This window comes from Spinacia oleracea, chromosome 6 (assembly GCF_020520425.1).
Source record: "Spinacia oleracea cultivar Varoflay chromosome 6, BTI_SOV_V1, whole genome shotgun sequence".
Lineage (NCBI taxonomy): Eukaryota > Viridiplantae > Streptophyta > Magnoliopsida > Caryophyllales > Amaranthaceae > Spinacia > Spinacia oleracea.
This window is the reverse complement of record NC_079492.1, coordinates 142,221,129-142,242,384: the sequence shown is the minus strand read 5'-3', so window position 1 is coordinate 142,242,384 and position 21,256 is coordinate 142,221,129. Positions and strand designations below refer to the sequence as shown.

Sequence of the window (21,256 nt, the reverse complement as noted above, 5' to 3'; positions counted from 1 at the left end):
CTGTCTCAACAAAGCCCATAAATATTTATCAGCAATTAACAAAGATGACGTAGCATGATAGAGATTTTTTTTTGATGGAGGATGACAAAGGAGGATTGCTAAACCTCAAGTGGCTTGTGTCCATTTGGACACAAGTGACTCAAATACAATTATTTTTATTACAAACACAAACATATGTCAGTATCAATAACCCAAATAATTTATTTTGGTACTGTTTAGCAATGTATTGGTATATCAATACGGCAATACCATACTAATCTTAGTATCAATATCAAATCAGCGGGTACCAATTACAAGCCACTTGAAACTTCCTCGATGACAAAGATATACGGAGTACTAGTAATTGGGATGATTGGTGTCGAGTTTCTCAATTTCCAAGTAATGTTTCAGTAACTCCTTTTTCATTTGATTTGATTTGAGTAATTAAATAAATGAATGTACAAACTACAAAGCAAAAAGGCAAGTTTCGGACAGAAAACCTAAAAACAATGGGGAGCAATCACAAGATAACTGCAGAAGAAGTCATATCCAAGCTCAAAGATGATGGCGATTTCGACCGTCTTCGTCTCAAAATCGTCCGTCAACTCAAACAAAACGTACTCTTTCTCTCTTTTCATCTGGCTATGTCCAATTGCGATTCTAAGAATTTTAAATTTTGATTTTGTTTCGAGAATTATTGGTTAATTTGTCCCCAGCATTAGAGCTATTGAACTGAATCTAATATGTTTTGCAGATTTTAATTTTGTTATTATACGAATTTGCTTTTAAATTTAGTGCCTTTAGAATTTGCGGAAATGATTGGCGTGAATTCTGAATTTTATAGGGGACATTATTTAATCATAACCTTTTATGTTGGTTTGAAAGAGTAGCAAGGATTGTGTTTATATTAAAGAGACTGGGGAATATTATTACTAGTATGACCACTTGTTTATAGTGATTATTTGTTACTGGTTGGACTTTGATTGTGATTCTAGTAATCCGATGTCGATGAAATTTGATGTGTGGTCATATTTGAGGTGGTTGTTAAGATGTGAGCATTAAGAATGGGATGAATCAATGACTTAAACAAGAGTGAATTTGTTAGTTTGAGGCTCCGTTTGTTTCTAACGGAAATCATTTTCCAAATGATTATTTTCAAGGGAGAACACAATTGTAAAATAGTTTTCCTTTGTTTCCTTATCAGAAAAGTTATAAAAAAAAAAGATAATGGTAGGGGAAGGAGAAGGAGAGGAAAGAATGGGAGAGAGTAGAAAGAATGTGGGATTACTTCTTCTTCAAAAGGAAATATTCCACCTTGGCAAAGTTGTTTCCCCCCTTTTGAAAATTGTTTTTCCACCCTAAACAAAACAAACAAAGGAAAATGGGAAAATCATTTTCCGGGAAAGTGTTATCCTTCAAAACAAATGGAGCTAAGTGGAAAGTGAACCGTTATTGACTGAGACGTTTTGTAGTCGATAGAATTTCTAGCCACATTTGTCATTCCCTTGTTTGTTTGACTCTTGTGTCAAATCGATTTTCTTGTGAGATGAAGCTGACGAAGTCATTGTTGCTCAGTAGTAATACAGAGCTTTGCTCCAAACCTAGAATGGAAGAATATCATAGGTGGTTCAGTATCAACGTGCCTTAGTAAGCTACTGGATCTAAGGGCAGTTGACTTGCTTCACTTGAATAAAGACACTTGATTGGCCTAATTTCCCCAATTCCACCACCGGCATACTCATTGTGCTTTGAGTTTAACACAATGATTCCTTGGAATTGTAATTGTAAGTTTAGATATGTTTGGATGTCAAATGATTCTTATGCCACCCATATCTTTAGTCATATGGAGATAGTTTACTTTAGGGTTATGAACACCTTATACTTTTGAAGACGAGTCCTCCCAGGGCTATCACCTTTAGTACATGACTACATGATCAAACATGGTGTTCCTTCCATCTGGGGTAAAACTAAATAGAATTTCATTTTAAAAGGAAAATTCTCATGAAGATGATTGTCCCACAGTTAGCACACCACATGCCTATTCTAGAAGCATTATTGTGATCTCCAAAGTGGGCATTCTGCTGTAATATTCAGTGAAGTTAGCTTTTATGGTTTGATTGTAATTTGTCAAGTTTATGTTTAAAAAGCCATCACATCTACCATAAGATTTTATCACAGTCATCCACATAGCTAATGCAGTCAGACTCATGCAGGATTCCACATTTCTATTTGTGATATTCATATAATTTCTTATACACTCATGTTATTGATGCAAGAAAATCTCAAATGCGATTATCTAAACTTCACTGGATGGTTAATATAGCTTTTTCTGAGATTTTCTTTTTTCTGCAGGAAGACTTGCGTAACAACATTATTTCAGTGGTTAAGCAGTCCACTGCACTTAATCAGCCTGGTGCAGAAAATATGCAAACCAGAAAACTTTGTGATGCAATTCACGATGAGATTCAGTGAGTTTCAACATCTTCTGTGTTATATGTTAATTGTGAAACTAGTAGGATATTTGTTGACTTATTTATTTATTTTTTATTTTAATCTTGATAATGGAAAACCCCGCTTTCTATAAACGTGAAATAGGAAAATTTTGTCCCCTGGACAGTGTAGCATACTAGCATTTGACTGTATGCCTTCAAGCTCCAGTATAATCTATTGAACTCCCGCCTCATCCTTATTATAATGTAGATATAACTTAGTCTTCAGGCTCATAGGATTTGAAGAGGTGATTTCCGAATAGAGCTAAATTAGTGGCAGCATCTTATGTGTAAGACATTAGAATTAGACTGTGGGCTGATGGTTCTGAAATTTGGACTTTATTGATTATGTTGTCAATTATTGTAGTACCAAAAGCTTCTAGAATGAAAGGCGTTTCATGTCTCTCGGTAATTCAGCAGGAAACAACAATCCCTTCACCACATTTACGGCCCTTGAGGTCTTTCTCATATATAGTGGAGCAGGGCCGGCTAAAGGGAGGTCCGGGCGGACCTCCAGCACCGGGCCACAAAATTTTGGGGCCCCAAAAAGAAATTATGTTGGTTAAACCCCCCAAGTAAAAATATTATATATTTAACCGCTGCTTTGTTATGCATTAAGTAATCTTTGTCCCAGTTGGTAAGGACACTTGCATTTTTCTCATGCCCCCCTTTTTTATAAGTGTAGTAGCCAAAACCAGGGTTCGATTCTTCTCATGCCCCCCTTTTTTTATTTTCTTTTTTCATGTCCATCAAACCTTTACATCAATTTTCTCAAACCATCACACATAAAACGTTATACCATATTATTAATTTGACTTTATATTTTGTATAAATAAAACAATATTAATATAATAATTACGTGTTTTACATTAAATAATTGCCCGTAAAAATTTCTTTTTTCATGTCCATCAAACCTTTACATCAATTTTCTCAAACCATCACACATAAAACGTTATACCATATTATTAATTTGACTTTATATTTTGAATAAATAAAACAATATTAATATAATAATTACGTGTTTTACATTAAATAATTGCCCGTAAAAATTTCTTTTTTCATGTCCATCAAACCTTTACATCAATTTTCTCAAACCATCACATATAAAACGTTATACCATATTATTAATTTGACTTTATATTTTGTATAAATAAAACAATATTAATATAATAATTACGTGTTTTACATTAAATAATTGCCCGTAAAAATTTATAGGGGCCCAATATCTGTATTTTAGCACAGGGCCTCCAAATTGCCAGAGACGGCCTGTAGTGGAGTTTAAACAATCTGAAGATGTTGAATGTCTCCTATGTATAAACTACCAATTTCTGATGGTCTTACTAGGTGGTGGTGGTTTGCATTAAAAATAAAATGTGGTTTACCATCCTTGCATGAGTTCTGTTTTCTCTAAATGGAACCAACTAAACACTTAAGCATCTTAATGAATACAGAGGCCAAATGGGAAGAAGGATCAATAGAGTTTGTCAGTTTAGATAAACTTAAAACAGTAAAACAGGGGTTCATGTAGTTATTAAAGGCATTTATGATTTTTTTAACAAAACTGTGCCTTACACTAGAAGCCTAGAACTGCACTTGCGAAGTAGATGGATTGTTTTTTGCATCACATAGGTACTGTGTGGATCCTGTTTCCATTTGATATTCTTCCAAATTTATAGACAGAGGAGCCACAGGGTTATGCACTTATGCTCAACTTGCAAACATTTTTGCAAAATTGTGTTTACTTCAACGAATATAAGCGAAAATCAGTTCTACAAAGAATAAACTTCAGTTCTGCAGATATAAGTCTAATTCGGCGAATTGCTGTGTTCACAAATCCATATTTTTACTTTAAAACCAACAGCGCTAATGCACTATGAATTCTTCAATAGGTCATTTTCACTTCTCATGTACAAAATCGCTTAACCTCTTATACTGAGGCTAAGCTTTTTGTATTGCCAGAGGTTAGATTGGTTGGAGCTGTTTAATGATTTTATTTGTTTAGAGAGTGGGTGCTGCAGTTAGCAAATTTAGAGCTAGAGTTGCTTGTCATGATTTGTTTGTTCCTAAGTTTCTAACATAGCCTTGACGGCATGTTTGGTAGCCGGCCATAAATGGTGTCAATGGTAATGAATTTGTATGTAAATTTGTAAGGAAAATCAATATCCATTCCCATGGTAATGCTAGTACACTCAAAATAATCTCTTTTTCTTTATAAAATTCCATTACCATCCATTACCATTGGGAGAGTGGTATGTGGGAATGCAAATTTATGAAGAAAAACATTGAGACAAAATTTCATTATCATGGACACCGGAATGTTATTTTCTTGCCAAATAAGACTTAGTTTTATTCCAATTCCCACCATTTATTACCGGCTACCAAACGAGCCGTGAATGCCATACAATTATCACAGTTCTTGTCTTTTGTGCTGGATAGAGATTAGTTCCAAATTATTTAGGTGATAATTAATTGGTTATGTTTCATCTTTTGATACAGTGAAAAAGCGATGAATCAAATTTCAGAAGGTTTATGGGAGATTATCCGATCAGAAGATGGCATGAAAACTGAAATAAAAGAAACAGTGCATTCAGTCTATGATAAACTACTGAAACCTGAGCAGAAAGCAACAGAGGGTGAATCAATGTTTTCGTCAGCTCAAGTGCCAGTAACGGGAGGAACTGATGAGTTTAATGGTGATGTCATGATATCCGGAGAAAGCAATGGTACAATGTCTAATGGAGAGCATAATAATGAAGCCTCAGATTTCTGTTTGCCTAATCATTCTGCCACTAATAATCATGATTCAAAATCTGAGACGCAGCAACCTCACCAGCATAATGGTTCATTGCTGACAAAAGGTGGTGATTCCAGTCCACCTCCTTCAACAGGGAAGCACAAGCAAACTTGTAATGCCAATGACGAGGATCCTGATATTCCACCAGGTTTCGGCTAACCAGCTTCAATTGTTTTAGACCTGCCAGTGTCAGTATTATGACTAATTTATAGAATAGAAATAGAAACATAATTACTAATTAGCCTTTTTTATACATATGCTTCTGTTTTTGGCCCTCTCTTCTACCCTTGTAGTGTTCTTAGTATTGTTTTGTAGTCACTAATCTTGTGCCATGTATGGTTATGTGCTACGGGTATAATTATACAGACATTGTAATATTTCTAGAGTACACATCAGTGCTGTAAGCCTGCAACAGTTTTTCTGCTTTTTTTTTTTTTTTTTTTTTTTTTGTGGGAGGGAAAACAGTTGGTTAATTAATCGTTATGAAAATTTTGTGTTTTTCTACAAGGTATTTCCTGTATATATTAAAAGTAATCATTTTTTTTGTACCATGAATTGATTACGAAAGCTTCAATATGTACTAGTACAATAAACTTATTGTACACCAGGATAATTTTTACTTAGGTTTTTTTTTTGTAACTTTTATATTAGGAAAAGAAGTTGATACAAAAACATTTTAAAAGGTTAAATGATAAATTTATACGTTATTGTAATTTTGAAGAAATAACTTTTACTAAAAAGGATAATTTTATCACTAAAAAATAGATAACTTTTACATATAAATAACGGTAACTTTTAAGCATTTAAATTAACTTCTACTCTGATGTACAATATATATCGTACACCACTTGTAAATAAGAATTTGTGTTGCCACTTTTATCGATATTTTATGTAAGTGAGTCTGTTTTATTTTGGCAAATACTATTCGATTAAAAAGTTATCAATTTGCTTAATTAAAATTCGACACCAATCGAGCAATTGAATATCAAATAATTTACTCATAAGCACACTCAGTTTCATAAGCATACTCAGTTTATCAGAGCTTAGCTCCAAGTCTCCAACTACATGTAACACGTCTTACTTTATTATGGTGAGACTTGAATCCGATACACTCCGTAAAACTGCTTACCACGTGAGAAACACTACTTTGATAAAGCTACTTCAAACGTCAAAGAGGTGTCTTTAAACTTTGATAAGGTACTATTTGAGACTTGGATTGAATATTTAGACAGTACCTTAAAAAGAAACAGAAAGAAATGACGATTCTGAGGTCAATAGTTACAACAACAACCGCCATAGCAGCCACTGCTCTGCCTGCAGCTTACGTCGCATCGTCTCTCTCTCACTCTTCTTCATCTCCGACCTCAAAATCTCTGAACTTCCGCTTTCTCTCTCCTCAATCAGCTTCGAGCTCCATCGCTGGCACTAGATTGGGGCTTGTAAAGAACTTCAGCTCTCCGCCTTCTGCTGTTCAAATGGAAATTCCCAAGTCTTCTCCTCAAGTTCGCGTCTCTCTCTTTCTGAATTTTGTCTCTCGTCTTCTCTCTCTTTAGGATGTTATGCTGAATTCCTGATTGATTGTCGCTGATTTGCAGGAAGATTTGAAGTTGCCGGACTTAATGGTGAGTTTTTGCTTCTGTTGTCTTTTTCACCTTATTGATTGCAGAATTGAATGATGTTTTGCCACCAATTGAATTGGAGAATTATGTAATTTGTTAAGCTATTGTGTTAATTCCAATTAGGGAATGATGTTTTACCGATTGAATTGGGGAATGGTGTTTTACCGATTGAAATGGGGAACTTTTTCGCAAAAAGAGGTGAAAATTGCCAGAGTTATGACCTGGAGAATGTTTGAATTCATGAAATTCTATGCTTAAATGGAACTTTTCTCGTGTTTTGTATTTTGTTGTAACAAGTGATGACTCTGATAAGTCTATATTCTGGAGAATGTAGAAAGGGAAATGTGCAAGGTTTTGGTTTTGTGTAGTGATCAATAAGAGGGGAAATTGAAAGGATTAGAATTCCTATAGTTAATTTGTCCACTAAGCTTATATATTTATGTAATTGTGTATGTGCATCCTATTCCTGTCCATTTTGTTCTTCTTGACGAAAAGGCGTTGCATGGGATCTCTGCAGTTCAGGAGTGTGGAGTTCTGCTTAAAGTTTCTTAATTGTTGTTGTTTTTCTGTTAGGTGGTATCAGTATCTATGATATGTGCTTTAGGTTTATCTTCCGGATTGTTTTAAATCCCTATTGCAATCCAAGTTTATGATTTTAGGTACTAGTCCATGGTCTATGCTTTTAGGTACTGCTGTTCCGGTCACAGAAACAATCTTTTCATTATATCCTTATCCGAAGAATGGTTTCCTTTACTGCCATAGTGTTGCTATCTTGACCTAAAACAATTTTTACTTATTACTTGAAAAGATGACATTTTGTTGCTTTGGAACAGACAGAGTTCATGGTGGATATGAAGTGTGAAGGCTGTGTTAGCGCAGTCCAGAGTAAACTAGAGACTCTAGAAGGTAATATGCTAATAACTCTAAATAATAAGCGCATATATAACAAATGCAGTTTGTTTGTTTGCTTTGGAACGACAGAGTTCCTCGTCTTCATTTATTTTGAGTTTTTTTCTTTGCGTTACTGTACCAGGAGTGAAGAGTATTGAAGTGGACTTGAGCAATCAAGTTGTTAGGATTCTTGGTTCTTCGCCCGTGATAACTATGGAAACTGCTTTGGAGCAAACTGGCCGTAAAGCTCGACTGATTGGTCAAGGTGTACCTGAAGGTTAGTTGCTCGAAAATTTCTGGTTTAGGATTCCTTATCTAATTCCTTTTCAGATCCATAAATGTTTCCTGTCTTTGGAAATGGTTTTTAGAGGGCAAAAGTGCAATCATTTTGAGTCAATATTCACTTCTATGTTTGGCCCATTTTTCATGGTTTATATAATTTCCTTGTTGTGGGTTCCTTTCTAGTTTATTAAACTATACTGCTTTTCATCTATTGAATTTGGTATAAGACCCGGTTCTGGAAATATGGCATCATATGTGTTATCATCATTAAGTTTGGCATATGTATTGGTTTCTCTCAAAGTCATACCACTGAATATGTTATTGCGGCCATTAAACTAAATGAATGTAATTTATTGTCCCAAGTTCTTGATTCGTCTGAAAAATCAGTTTTCTTTGGAGAGGAGGGAGGAGTGGAGAGTGGGATGCCATGGGCGAGCTGTGTTTTCTTGAAGTAATCACATGAGAGTAGCTTGAACTAAGCACATTTGAGTGAACGTTTTTCAATTCTCCACCATTATTAGACGGTTATTGATTTGTGTAACAGTGTAAGTATCTGCCACTATGAGCTTCTCATTTGTGTCTCGACCAATTTAAAAAGTAACCTGAAACTTTTGGAAACCAGCTTGCTGTTTTGGGTTTTGCTGTAAATTAACTAGCGTTGCCTTCATGCATAAGGGTGCTTTAGAGTTTCTGGGGTAGGATTTGTGACTCTTAAGCATGACTCCTCTCCTCTCTTCGGATTAAGAGTAACCAAATGCTCCAAGGGGCTGGGGTATCTGGGGCTCTCCGAGCTTCATCATGAGGCTTCTAGGATCCTGCAACTACGCCTATGCTAGTTGCCATGAGTAACAAATAGTCATGTTCGGGAAAGATTTGTACCAGCACATGAATGGCTTGGAATTCCCATTAATTTGGTTTGAAGAGGTCGCCTATGGTCTGCGGCAAGGCACACATCAATTTTTATTTCCAAAACCAGTGTTTAGAATCTTTCATGGCAATGTGGTTTTTGTTTCTGCTCATTCAAATGTGATGAATTGGAGGTTCATAGCCTACAAACTACTTGAGCATCACTGGCACTGTATATATGTACTTTTGTTCTGCGTAATTCAGAGGAATGCTGACCTAGCGTCGTTCAAGCAGATTTCCTTGTGTCTGCGGCTGTTGCCGAATTCAAAGGCCCAGATATCTTCGGAGTAGTTCGCTTTGCTCAGACGCACATGGAATTGACTAGAATCGAGGCCAATATTAGTGGGTTGCCATCAGGGAAACATGGATGGTCTATAAACGAGTTTGGTGATCTGACTAGAGGTCCAGCTAGCACAGGGAAAGTGTACAATCCGCCAGTCCAAGGAAGTGGAAGTGAGGTATATTGGTCAATATAATGCATTTACTTGCATGTATACATGATAGATGTGCATATCCTTGCATGCATAAAATTTTGCCAATTAATGGGAGGACAATACTGCGGGGTTTCAGGGGAGCTACCTTCTTTACAGCTTGATTCAAATGCAATACAACTGTTATAACGAAAGCAAGAAAGATTATGAATAACGTAAATAAAGAACACATAGATTTAACGTGGTTCACTAACAATGTGTTAGCTACTTAGCTACGTCCACAGACACAGACACAGGAGAGGAAAGTTTTATTGATCTTGAGGAGTACAGATTACATAATACAGCTAGGTTGCCCCCGAACCCCTAAACCAGGGCATATTCTAACAACAACAAAATCTATTACAGATCCTTCCATTAACGAGGTTTGCAGAGGGTTAGATTGAGGCGGGCCTAAATTAGGTCAATATGAACATTATATAGCGGTTATAAAGTGGTTAGAAATACATAAACTTAGATTCATGTAAACATTATATAGATACGCTACTTGTGCATTTGAGGTTGCAGCTGTTTTTTTGTTTACATTGTGAAATAACGAGCTTGTTTTTTTTTCTTCAGCCGTTGGGTGACCTGGGAACATTAGAAGTCGATGAGAAAGGTGAAGCTTATTACTCAGGAATCAAGAAGATGATGAGGGTCTTTGATTTAATCGGACGGTCAATTGCATTGTATGCATCGGAGGACAAGTCTGATCCTGGCCTTGCAGCTGCAGTGATTGCTAGGAGTGCGGGAGTAGGTGAGAACTATAAGAAGCTTTGCACATGCGACGGAACTACGATTTGGGAGGCAAAGCCTGATGCTGTCACTAGCAAAGTCTGATCACATCATACAACCTGCACAGATTTATGGGCATTTTTAACCTAGCAAATTACAGGACCTCACATATGGGTTGTTGTAGTATCTCCATCTTGATTTAAGTGTGATATTGTTTGTTCAAATAAACTATTTTATCGATAACTATTTTCAGGTGGGAGTCTTACCTAAGAAGTAAGAACTCAGAGATATATTGAGGAAGTATAACAATCTTGTATACTATGGCCAATTCCCCTGTTCCAATTTCCGAGTTTAGTGAAGTCCTACTTATATTTTCGTGGCTATTTGTCTCTGTAATGAGCCACTCCCGACTGGGACAAACTTTTATTCGGTATTCATTAAGTTGTACTCCATAAACTTATTCATAAATAGAGTGCGTATACTCGTGAGCAACTTAACTCGGTTCAATCAAACACGTCAAATGACTCAAATCTAACTGAAGTAAAAAAATCACACTCGATGAGCAACGAGTCAAGTCAAGTTGATCTTGAGACAAATTATTCACTTTAGAACATATTATGCGCACTCGGCTGAACGGTGCACCTTCTAATTTACACGTGAGGAGAAGATATAAGCGGGACACTCGTAGGTATAAAAATACTCTTGGATGCACGGTGCATCGGAGTGAACCTAATAATTCTAAGTTATACTTAGCTTGCTCGATTAACCCCCTTAAACCCTATTAACCTAACTTAGGTCCTAAAATGGGAAATTCAAACCTATGACTTATACAAAACATTTTCCATCTCCAATACACGTATTGCGGTGTAAAACCGAAAAACAGAAAAGAAACAGAAAAAAGGTTAGAAGTTAAGAGAACTTGCGCCGTTGTTCTGGAGAAGAAGAGTGCAGACCTTCTTCTTCCTCTGTATTCTAGAACTCCAACTACAACTCCACAACCTTAATCTCAAATTCTCAATTCAAAAAACTTTACTTTACCAAAATTCAAATATGGAGGGCTCTACAGCCAAAATCGCCGATGTCCGTTCAGTTGTTGAGGCTGTTTCCGGTGAAGATTACGACGTCCCAATTTACGAGGTCGAAAGCCTCTGTATGCGCTGCGGCGATAACGTATGCTCCTTTCTGTCTCATCTTGTTTGAGCTTGGATTTTAGATTGACTTTAACTGATTAATGTGGTTTTAACTGAGTTTGATTTATTAATTTATTGTTTTTTTATTTGATATAGGGTACTACAAGATTAATGCTTACTCAAATTCCTCACTTTAGAAAGGTTTGTAGTTACTTTAATTGCTAATTTTACTGAATATTTGTGTACTTTAGGCAATCCATCTTATGGAATGTGCATTTTTTTTTTTCAATTGGGTATTTCGTATTTTGGAAGTGAGCTCATTGTTTGGTGCAAGTTTTAATATTGGTATTGTTTGTGAGTTGTTGAATTTAAGCTCATTTTGTTCTGGTATTGCAGGTTCTATTGTCGGCTTTCGAGTGCCCTCATTGTAATGAGAGGTAATTTCACATGGGGTTGTGTATTCATGATTTAACTATGTTGAGCTTCTGTAACAAAAGGGAATTTTACCTTAGGTTATGCAATGTAATTTGCGAGGATGCTTGAAATGGCTCATGTATGATGTATGGGTGAATGAACTAGTGTTGAGGTGAAGATGTGGTCTTAAGCATTTCTGACTAAGTATTTGATGTAGTTGTGGGATTTTGTGAGGAATTAACAGAGTAAACTGTTGGGTTTTTTGTTTTATTTGGAGGGATCTTTATCGATGAATAAGTTTATTATGTGTTGAAGACCATTAGTTTTTTTATTTTACTTTTTGATAGGAGTATGTTGTTTGAAGTAACATAAGAAAATTTGTCATCTTGCTGTCTTATCTCCATGGCAGGAATAATGAGGTTCAATTTGCGGGTGAGATACAACCACGAGGATGTTCTTACACTCTAAAGTTACCGGCTGGAGAATCGCAGGTCTATATTTAACATCTGTTTATTACTACTTTCAACTTCTCAAACTCTCAAAGTACCTATTTCTTGGAATTTGAGATCTATTTAGTGTCTTATTTAAACTTGATGTCATGTTGAGATTTATATGCTTTGCACATTGTACTCACATTCACTTATTTCAGATGCTTAATCGACAAGTTGTGAAATCTGAATCTGCAACCATAAAGGTACTTACATTTGAGGTTCATATAAAATTTTGAAACTGCAACTCTAGCCTTTTTGCTGATTAACAAAGATTTTACTGTTAGCTTGCTGCCTTTCCTATTATGAATATCTTCCTTACCTTCAGTTTGATGCTTACATTGTTAAACTTTGTTCATTTAAGTTGAGACTAGTGGCTATCCCCAAATTGAGTGCAATTTTGCTTTTATTTTTGACTTATTCTCTTATTTCTGTTGGCTATCACCAATCGTAAAAATAATCCTTCTTGGCTCTCTAGCCCTACAGCACTCACTTCCTCTAAGTCGAAACTGTAGTGGAATTATATTTTGTAAGGGATTAAAACAGCTAGTGAACATATTATTTGGAGTTGAAGTCCTTTTTAGTGGAGTTCCCTTTAGGGTTTCTCAGTTTCTTGAGGGTGTGGGACCTTCTGTTCCCGAAAAGTAGTCATGTAGCTTATTTCAAGGTTGCTGTCTTCATGCAGTTTAACTGTTTCTCAAGTGAGATAATATGTGTTCTTAATGCATGTCGCTGGCTATTTTAAGATAAATGGCGGTGTGCTTTTTAGCCCGACTCTTGCAAAGTTACACCCAAGTTTGTGGTTGACAGTTTGACCAGCTTCTTTTGTGGAGTACCATACTGGCCTTGCTATTTGACTTTGATTAGCAATCATACTTCTTAAATTTGACAGCGTTAGTTTCCACTTTTTTCTAACATAGAATTATTGCTTTATGCAGATTCCTGAACTGGATTTTGAGATTCCTCCAGAGGCTCAGCGTGGGAGCTTGTCAACTGTAAGTTGTGCTCTCTTCTCTGTTATATCCAAGTCATTGGAATGTTAGTTTGTGCAACACCAAAGATTCGCAGTATCTTTTCCCACAAAAAAAATATTAATAATAAGATTTAGGTGGAAATTTTTTTCAAAGGGCAAGGGAGGAGAAAAATAGGAAAGATTTGTGGTTTGTTCTCTATGTTTTGTAACTGCTTGCTATTGTTGAGAAATGCGGATATATTTAGACTTTTCATATGTTTCTTTGGTATTATATATTTATCTTTGACATGTAACAACCTGGTGATTTGTTCCCCATTTATTTTAGTGTGGTATATTTCACCGAGCCAGTTCAATTTTGTACTCTCATCGTGGATTTTGAAATTGCCGACACGTTACTGAGATGGGATTTATGCTATGGTACTTGGACTCTTCATTTTACATCAAATACCTGTGTCACACTCGGACATGGGTATGCACACTTCGGCACTTAATTTTAGACCACTTTTTCACAAAATAGCCGTGTCGGACACTTGGACACGTACCCGTATCCAGTATATGGGTATGCGAGTCCGGATAACATAGGGTTTATGATTCTTCTTTTCCAGTTTTTATGTCTGGTGTTGCCATATCTTTTTATTACCTCCAGATTTTCTGTGGTCCAATGTTTCATTATCTGTTTTAGATAGAAGGAATATTGACTCGAGCTGCAGATGGATTGGAGACACTTCAAGAAGAGCGAAGGGTGTGTTAAGTTGTATTCTTTAATTGAATTATTATAAGGATTTTATGATTGTTTTTCTGAATTGTTCTGTTTGTGTAGAAAGTGAACCCTAAAACCGCCGAAGCAATAGACCAATTTCTTTTGAAGTTGAGGGATTGTGCAACTGCCAAATCGTCCTTCACTTTTATTCTGGATGATCCTGCAGGCAATAGTTTCATTGATAATCCGTAAGTAACTTATTTTTAATGCTTCTCCTCCCTTCAGTAGTTTTATATGATTCTTAATGCATTTCCCGTCTCTCTCTCTTGTTTCTTCTTAGTTCTTTAGGCATCTGTCCTGGTACAGATAGAATTTGATCTCTAATCTGAATCCTAATGAAATATAATTCTCCCTTTTTTTTGTTTATTTGAATACTCACTTCCCTCTGTCTTAAAGTGTTTTCCCACTCCTTTGTTAATGGCCAATTTATCTTCTGTTTGTTGGTTGGCAATTCAAGTCTACTTTGAATTTCAAGCTGTTGTTTAACCTAAGTGACATTTACTAATTTAATACAGGTTTGCTCCATCTGCGGATCCATCGCTGTCTCTTCAATTCTATGAACGAAATCCTGAGCAGCAAGAAGCACTTGGCTATATTGCTAGCTCTTCTCAAGCAGGAGAGCCTGAGGGAGCAGTGGCAGGAACATCAAACCATACTACTGGTCAGGTCGCTAGGGAGCCACACGGGACAGTTGGAGCTAGGGATGGTCGCCGTGCTATAGCGCAAGCTAATACAACTGAAATAGTTGATGCATTATGCCGTTACAGTGCCCCAGAAGAGGTATCCCCTTCCCCCAAAAGCACAGGCATCAAGAAAAAGGAGAAAAGTTAATATAAAGAATATATGGTCTGTGATATGAGCTCACATTATGTGTTTTGACAGGTGATGACTTTCCCATCAACATGTGGAACCTGTGATAAAAACTGCGAGACTAGAATGTTCGTTACTAGTATCCTTCTGCCTAAGACATTTATTATTATTTTATTATTATTATTTATTATTAATATTATTATTAGTATTATTGTTGTTGTTATTATTGTTTTTATTGTTATTGTTATTATTATTTATGTTTATGGGCCTGCACAAATGTTGTTTTCTTCCTTCCTCTTTACATGCTGTTTTTGGCATGTTGGAGAAGGATGTTAATAGGTAATACATTTCCTAATGGATATAAGAAGAATGTTCATCCATGGAAGTAAAAACAGGCAGAAACATGAATAGCTACCGTAATTCTGAGGTTTGTCTACTATTCACTGTCAGTGAATCAAATTGAAGGATTTTTCTTTACTTGTTAACCTTAACAAAAGACAGACATCCCATACTTCAAAGAAGTAATTGTCATGGCATCAACTTGTGATCATTGTGGTTACCGTAATTCTGAGGTTTGTCTTTACTTGTTTCTCTTTGAATTTACTGAAAGTTGTTTTTGTAGATCACTGTTCTAACCATGATTGATCATTGCAGTTGAAGCCCGGAGGCAGCATTTCTGATAAAGCAAGGCGGACCACAGTTACTGTAAAGAATGTCAAAGATCTGAACCGTGATGTAATTAAGGTCTGTTTCATTTTCTTGTTGTCAAGATGCAGTCTCTTAATTATTTTTGTTTTATCTAGATGATTGCACGTATAAAGTTGGCTGTTATTGTGCAAGAAAAGTTGTCCTCTTAGGATTCTTTAGCAACCTCCGCCTGTGTTCCTTCTGGTATAAGTTTATAATCTTAAGTTTAAACAGAAGATGTTCATGCAAGCATAATGTATCAAACTGTAGGTGCTTTGCTGTGGGTGATTAGATATTACTCCGTAAGGACCGTAAGTCAATAAGTGTGTATTGGATAATTTCTATAATGAGATTAGTAATTATGTTCTATTTCGAGTCTAATTCAAGTGAAGAACTCAAGCCTTAGATCTCCTGTGTAGGCTAACGAGAAAATGGATGTATTCTAGAAAAATAGTTCATCTAGTATGCAGGTTTTAATCCTTGGACCTTTTTACTCCCTTTATCCCACAATGACCTTCCTATTCGACCTTTTATAACCATTATGGGCTAATAAGTATAATGAACATGTTTGATTTATCAATAGGTATCAGTAGGGTGTTAGCTTAATGTGAATAGAGGAAGATGAGTGGGTGTATATGTATATATGAGACAAACTAAAATAAAAAGGATAGTCATTGTAAGATTAACTACAAAATGAATATTAGATGTATGTCAATAACCCGTTATTTCCACAAAACCCCAGATATGTACACCAGAGATAAAGCAATCTGGTAGTGATTCCAGTGGCCATTTATGTACTGAGTCATAATGATAACAGTAAATGAATAATTGTTATTATTTCTTCGCATGACAATGCTATTAACATGTGATAATAGATATACAAATACCTCTTTTGTCAAAAAAATCATGAGATCTAGACAATTGAAGGAAAATTGCAACCTGAAAAAGGGATATAGCATGGAAAAATATATTTAAAAGCAAATAAGCTAGGAATATCATGTAATCTAAAAAATTTAGTACCCCCTGTGTTCATAGTGTAGGCACCTATGCTTCTCGATTTTCACTCTGATCTTTGATTGCTTTCAATATAATTAACAAAGAACATTGATAATAATAGGAAAATAATGAACAGAAGAATATTATGATTGATATTTATGTAATGAACAGAGGACTATTATGACATTTCACTTTTATCCTTGATTGCTTCTCGATATAGATATACTATATACGTATACATAATCTCTTTTCTATATGAATGTTATGATAATGTTAGTATTTTCAAAATATTAGTGTCTGCCTTATTTATGAATGATGGTCTATATGGTGTAGCGGAAAGTAGTCTGGTAGTCTGGCAATGGAATTTTTCCTTGGTCAACCACATGTCCTGCCATATTGATGGCCTGGTGGGTTTACTCCCGTAGTACAGTTGTGTGTGGTTGTCCCTTAATTCCAACTGGTATTCACCATAATGTAACTGGAGTCCTGATATTTATATTTGCAATTCACAAAACTATACTTTCTTGATGACAGATTGTAATTTAGATCTTGCTCTCCTTAAAGATATAGGCACCTGGATTTTAGGGCTTTGGATCATGTTTATTGCATGACCAAAGTTCATGGTTTTAGGCTTTTAGCTACCTTTCCCCTCGCTTACCATTATAGTTGTTTGGGCAATTGTAAACTGTTCTTGTCAACTTTGTTATATTCTGATTACTTCAATAATTCTATCTTTTTGTGTTTTTTTATCTTCTTATTTGTACCTGGGGCTCTATTCTGAACTATTTACCTTTGTGCTGCAAAGGACATTTGCTACTTCTCCTCTGTCTGGATGATTTAACTTGTTCTATGAGCATTCTACCAACTTTTTCCTCTAATTGGCTTGCCCACAGTCAGATAGTGCCAGTATTAAGATTCCAGAAGTTGATTTGGAGCTTGGTAGTGGCACTTTGGGAGGCATGGTCACAACCATTGAAGGTTTGGTCACCCAAATCTGTGAAAGTGAGTATTACTATTGCTTTTTCTTATAGGAAAAAAAATTCTGCTATAGTTGCTTAAGCATTTTACTGCATTTTACGCATCATCTGTAATTGGTGTTGTCAGATGCTGATATGATATAATTGTTCTATTTATAGTTAATCCCTTTGCTTAATCTTGGTTTGCTGGAATAGCTGAGGCCATAATTGAATAAATTGGTTGCTACAACTGGTGTCTGGTGGATTAAACAGATATTTTCTTTTGGCTGACTGCACTCATGTTTGTGTGTGTGTGTGTGTGTGTGTTATAGCTTTACTTAATATTTATGGAAAACGCGACTGACCACATAAATTTGTCTATGCTGTCAAGAGTGCCAGTCAGTCACTCTGCAACTATGTTAACATTGAGGATAGTGAACATAATTTTTTGACATAGGAAGAAGGATAGCATAACCTTTATATATCGGAGTACTAGGTATTAGGAGTAGCTTGTTTCTTTTTCTTGTCTTGACTTTCCAGTTTAACTGTCATGTATGCTTGGCTTCTTGCACGTTTATTTGTATCTTTCATTTGCTTGTACTTTTAGTTACCTTGATATGCTACAAGGCTGCAACTAGAGCTCTCAAAAAAGACCCCCCCGCCCAACCCGATTAAAAATAATTTAAAATCTATAATCCCGCAAAACATTATTTGAGAAAAGCTCTTCAAAACTGCAAGTTGAGTTACTCCAACCTGAACCCAATCAATGAACCAACCCGACCCGCTGAATACAACGTAAATATAATCTTAACCCAAAAAACAACCTGCCGCCAAACCGCATAAGTCATAAGTGAATATCTTGAAAGCCAACAAAAAGTTAATGTTAAAAACCCTTGAATCCCGAAAACTAGGTTGATCGAACCCAACTGGCCTGTTTGGAGAGATCTAGCTGTAAGCTATGCCAGCGAAAACCCATGTATGTCTGGTGGTGTTTATTTTCTTTGTTTGAAGTGCATGCTTCTCTCATAAATAAGATTGAATTATAATTGTGCAGGTTTAGAGAAAGTGCATGGATTTACCTTTGGGGACAGCATGGAGGATGGTCGAAAAGAAAAATGGCTTGATTTTAACACAAGACTGAATAAGGTACTACTTATGAGTGCTTTAAGCAAACCTAGATTAATGACTTTATTCATTGGACTACTTAGTAAGGTTTTGTGCAATACTAATCATTGTACTTTATATTGATCTTGTGTAGCTTTTGAGCCTGAAAGAACCCTGGACTTTAATCATCGATGATGCTCTAGACAACTCGTACATTGCACCCGTTACGGATGATATCAAGAGTGATATTCAACTAATACGTGAGTCCGGACTATTCTTTCCTTTTGTTTACACACCAATGTGGTGATGCTTTTAGGTACTGTTATGATAGCAGTAAGTAGCTAAAATGGGGAAGTGGAAATTCCCATAAATTGTGCGAAATCACTTTGGTTATTCAGTATTCCCATGGTACAAAAATACATGATGCCCTCATCCTTCCTCTTTTGTCGAAATAACGTGACTGCTTTTCTTTCCAACTCGATCTCCATCTTACCTTCAAGGGTGCAACAACACACCATGGATCATGCTGCAATTTTCTCTCCCTTTGCTATGATGAAATTTCTTGAAATGAAATGTTTTCTACAAGATGATGTAGCCTGTGGTTTTTTCTTTTCTGAGGTGAAGCTTGAATATTTTACCTTATTTTGGTGTACAGATGAGGAATATGAAAGAAGTTGGGAGCAGAACGAGGAATTTGGCCTAAATGATATGGATACTTCTTCAGCAGATGCTGCTTACAACACTAACTAATTAATAATAAACAAGCTACGCGCCCAAGTTTTTCTGTATCCTTCAACGGGAAGAATTTTGTTGTAATATTTTAGTGTTTTTTTCCTTTTTTTTTTTAAATTTTATTTGGAAATTTTCAGATCATTTAGGTCATGTAACAATGTTTTTGACTTGAATTATATCAATGCGAGATTGTTTGTTTTACACTTTTATGTTTTGCAAGGCCATACATGATCTATCGAATAAGTGTAAGAGAACAAGAGATTTGTATAAAAATGTACATGCACTTCCATGCAGAAAAAGGGTGTTGTGAAAATTTTGAAGTTTTACAAGCAAAATCTTAACAAAACAAAAAAAAGTAACCTAGCAGACCAGTGTATATTCTTAACCTTATAGTCTACGTGCATTTTTATGAGATCACCGTGGTCTTCAAGACCAGTTTTCTAAATAACAGAAATGTATTCAAACCAAGAAACAAAGATTAGGAACACATGCACCTTTGTTAAGGACTATTGTACACTGGTTGAATAGATATTTGTTTTAATTTGTGGGATGATTTACTATCTCTGTACCTGATTAATTCTATACTAAATTCAATAATGAGAAAGCTAAGCTAGTTGACAATCCATGGACTATGGACCATGATGCACAGTGAGTGTGGTGCACCAAAAGAACATATGTGCACATATAAAAGATCATGACAGTACGACAAAAGAACATGCAGTATAATATTTTACTTTTCTGTTATAAAAAACAATATATTATTTCACTATTATTAAAAATATAAATAAAAATTTATTAATGTTTTTTTCATGTAACCAGATGTTCTTTTAATTATATACTAGTATTCTTAAGGTGCATTATGCTTACTGTGCATCATGATTCACCTTCTACATTGCGGCTAATTAATTACGGAATTTAGCTAGTTTAACATGACATTGTGATTAAAAAAAAGATATAGTATAATAATTCTTTTATTAAAACTATAAATAAAATACATAATCATCTTCTTTTAAAATAAAGCTAGTAATGTTAAGTTTCACGAAAAAATAAATAAAAATGAAAATGGTCTTTTACGCAAAGACTTGTATACTTGGGATGATCATGTTCGTTGTGCATTCTAGTCCACCATCTCAGTTGCGCATGTTAACATTAACAATATCTTTGGGTTCAACAATGTAACAAAACTTCAATTGTAATTCCCAATTGTGGAATGAGAATAATCTTTATCCAAGTAACTCTTTGCAATTTTGACACCAGAATTGAACAACGGCGAAATTGCCTGAAACATGAACCAAATACGAAAAAGATCAAACCCGGTTATAAGATTAGGCGAAGGTTTAAGAAAATAATAATTCCAAACTTCTTACCAATCTACGCCCCTTGTAATTCTTGGCTTTTTCCAATGCGTCTATAACATTATCCTTATTAAAAATGTCTGGGAGATTTGTTTTACCAAATAAAACTATCTGCACATAAAACTGGAGTCGAGAAAGCAAAATTTCATCATATTAAAAATAGTAAACATCACTTCCTTGCAAACTAAGGATTTAACCGTGTAAATAGAGTTGCAGAGTGAAAAACACATATTGGACTCTAGATCTTGTCCATGCACTAATTCATTAGGATTTGTAATTTTTAATCATAAAGGTTCGAGTAGGACATGGGAATTCCAGTTAATTTAATTCAGTTCAAGATATTTCAGTTTAAAAAAATGGGCCTTAAACTCAAATTTTCGACTCAGAAATCGATTGGATTGGATTACTTATCCAATTTGCATCCCCAAGCAGTAGCGGAGACAAGGGGTGGCCGTCATCTCCTCCCCCCAAACAAATTTTTTATTTTAAAAACGTATATATAGTACGGAGTATTAAATACCAATACTCCAATATCAAATAAATATTTTTTGTCTCAGTGGTCATTTCTAATTTTTGAACTCATAAACACTTTTTGGCCAGGTTTAAAATCCTTTATAATAAAATATATATAACTATGCCCTTTCATTTTTTATTTTTTTTTCTGGCTCCATAACCTTGAGGAAGTATTT

General features: G+C 35.3%; 3 protein-coding genes across 4 annotated transcripts; all 3 read left to right on the top strand.

Moving 5' to 3' along the window:
- Positions 1 to 349: 349 nt before the first annotated feature.
- LOC110784364 (uncharacterized) lies at positions 350 to 5,769 on the top strand. The gene is made up of 3 exons (XM_021988810.2): positions 350 to 596; positions 2,332 to 2,447; positions 4,965 to 5,769. Exons 1-3 carry the CDS (start codon positions 432 to 434, stop codon positions 5,419 to 5,421), a joined length of 738 nt encoding a protein of 245 aa, XP_021844502.1. The 5' UTR covers positions 350 to 431; the 3' UTR covers positions 5,422 to 5,769.
- A 690-nt stretch (positions 5,770 to 6,459) lies between these two features.
- Positions 6,460 to 10,545, top strand: LOC110784365 (copper chaperone for superoxide dismutase, chloroplastic/cytosolic). 2 transcript variants are annotated; one of them, XM_021988812.2, is made up of 6 exons: positions 6,460 to 6,764; positions 6,858 to 6,884; positions 7,715 to 7,787; positions 7,915 to 8,049; positions 9,195 to 9,418; positions 10,007 to 10,545. In XM_021988812.2, exons 1-6 carry the CDS (start codon positions 6,519 to 6,521, stop codon positions 10,265 to 10,267), a joined length of 966 nt encoding a protein of 321 aa, XP_021844504.1. In that variant the 5' UTR covers positions 6,460 to 6,518; the 3' UTR covers positions 10,268 to 10,545. The 2 variants fall into 2 exon arrangements, with proteins under 2 accessions (XP_021844504.1, XP_056688959.1); XM_056832981.1 differs by having other exon boundaries at positions 6,466 to 6,770.
- A 458-nt stretch (positions 10,546 to 11,003) lies between these two features.
- On the top strand, positions 11,004 to 19,415 carry LOC110784366 (uncharacterized). Its single transcript, XM_021988813.2, has 16 exons — positions 11,004 to 11,332; positions 11,449 to 11,493; positions 11,689 to 11,729; positions 12,116 to 12,197; positions 12,356 to 12,400; positions 13,133 to 13,189; positions 13,850 to 13,909; positions 13,988 to 14,115; positions 14,443 to 14,707; positions 14,810 to 14,876; positions 15,239 to 15,309; positions 15,392 to 15,481; positions 17,314 to 17,422; positions 18,431 to 18,522; positions 18,635 to 18,740; positions 19,136 to 19,415. Exons 1-16 carry the CDS (start codon positions 11,213 to 11,215, stop codon positions 19,228 to 19,230), a joined length of 1,473 nt encoding a protein of 490 aa, XP_021844505.1. The 5' UTR covers positions 11,004 to 11,212; the 3' UTR covers positions 19,231 to 19,415.
- Positions 19,416 to 21,256: the final 1,841 nt, after the last annotated feature.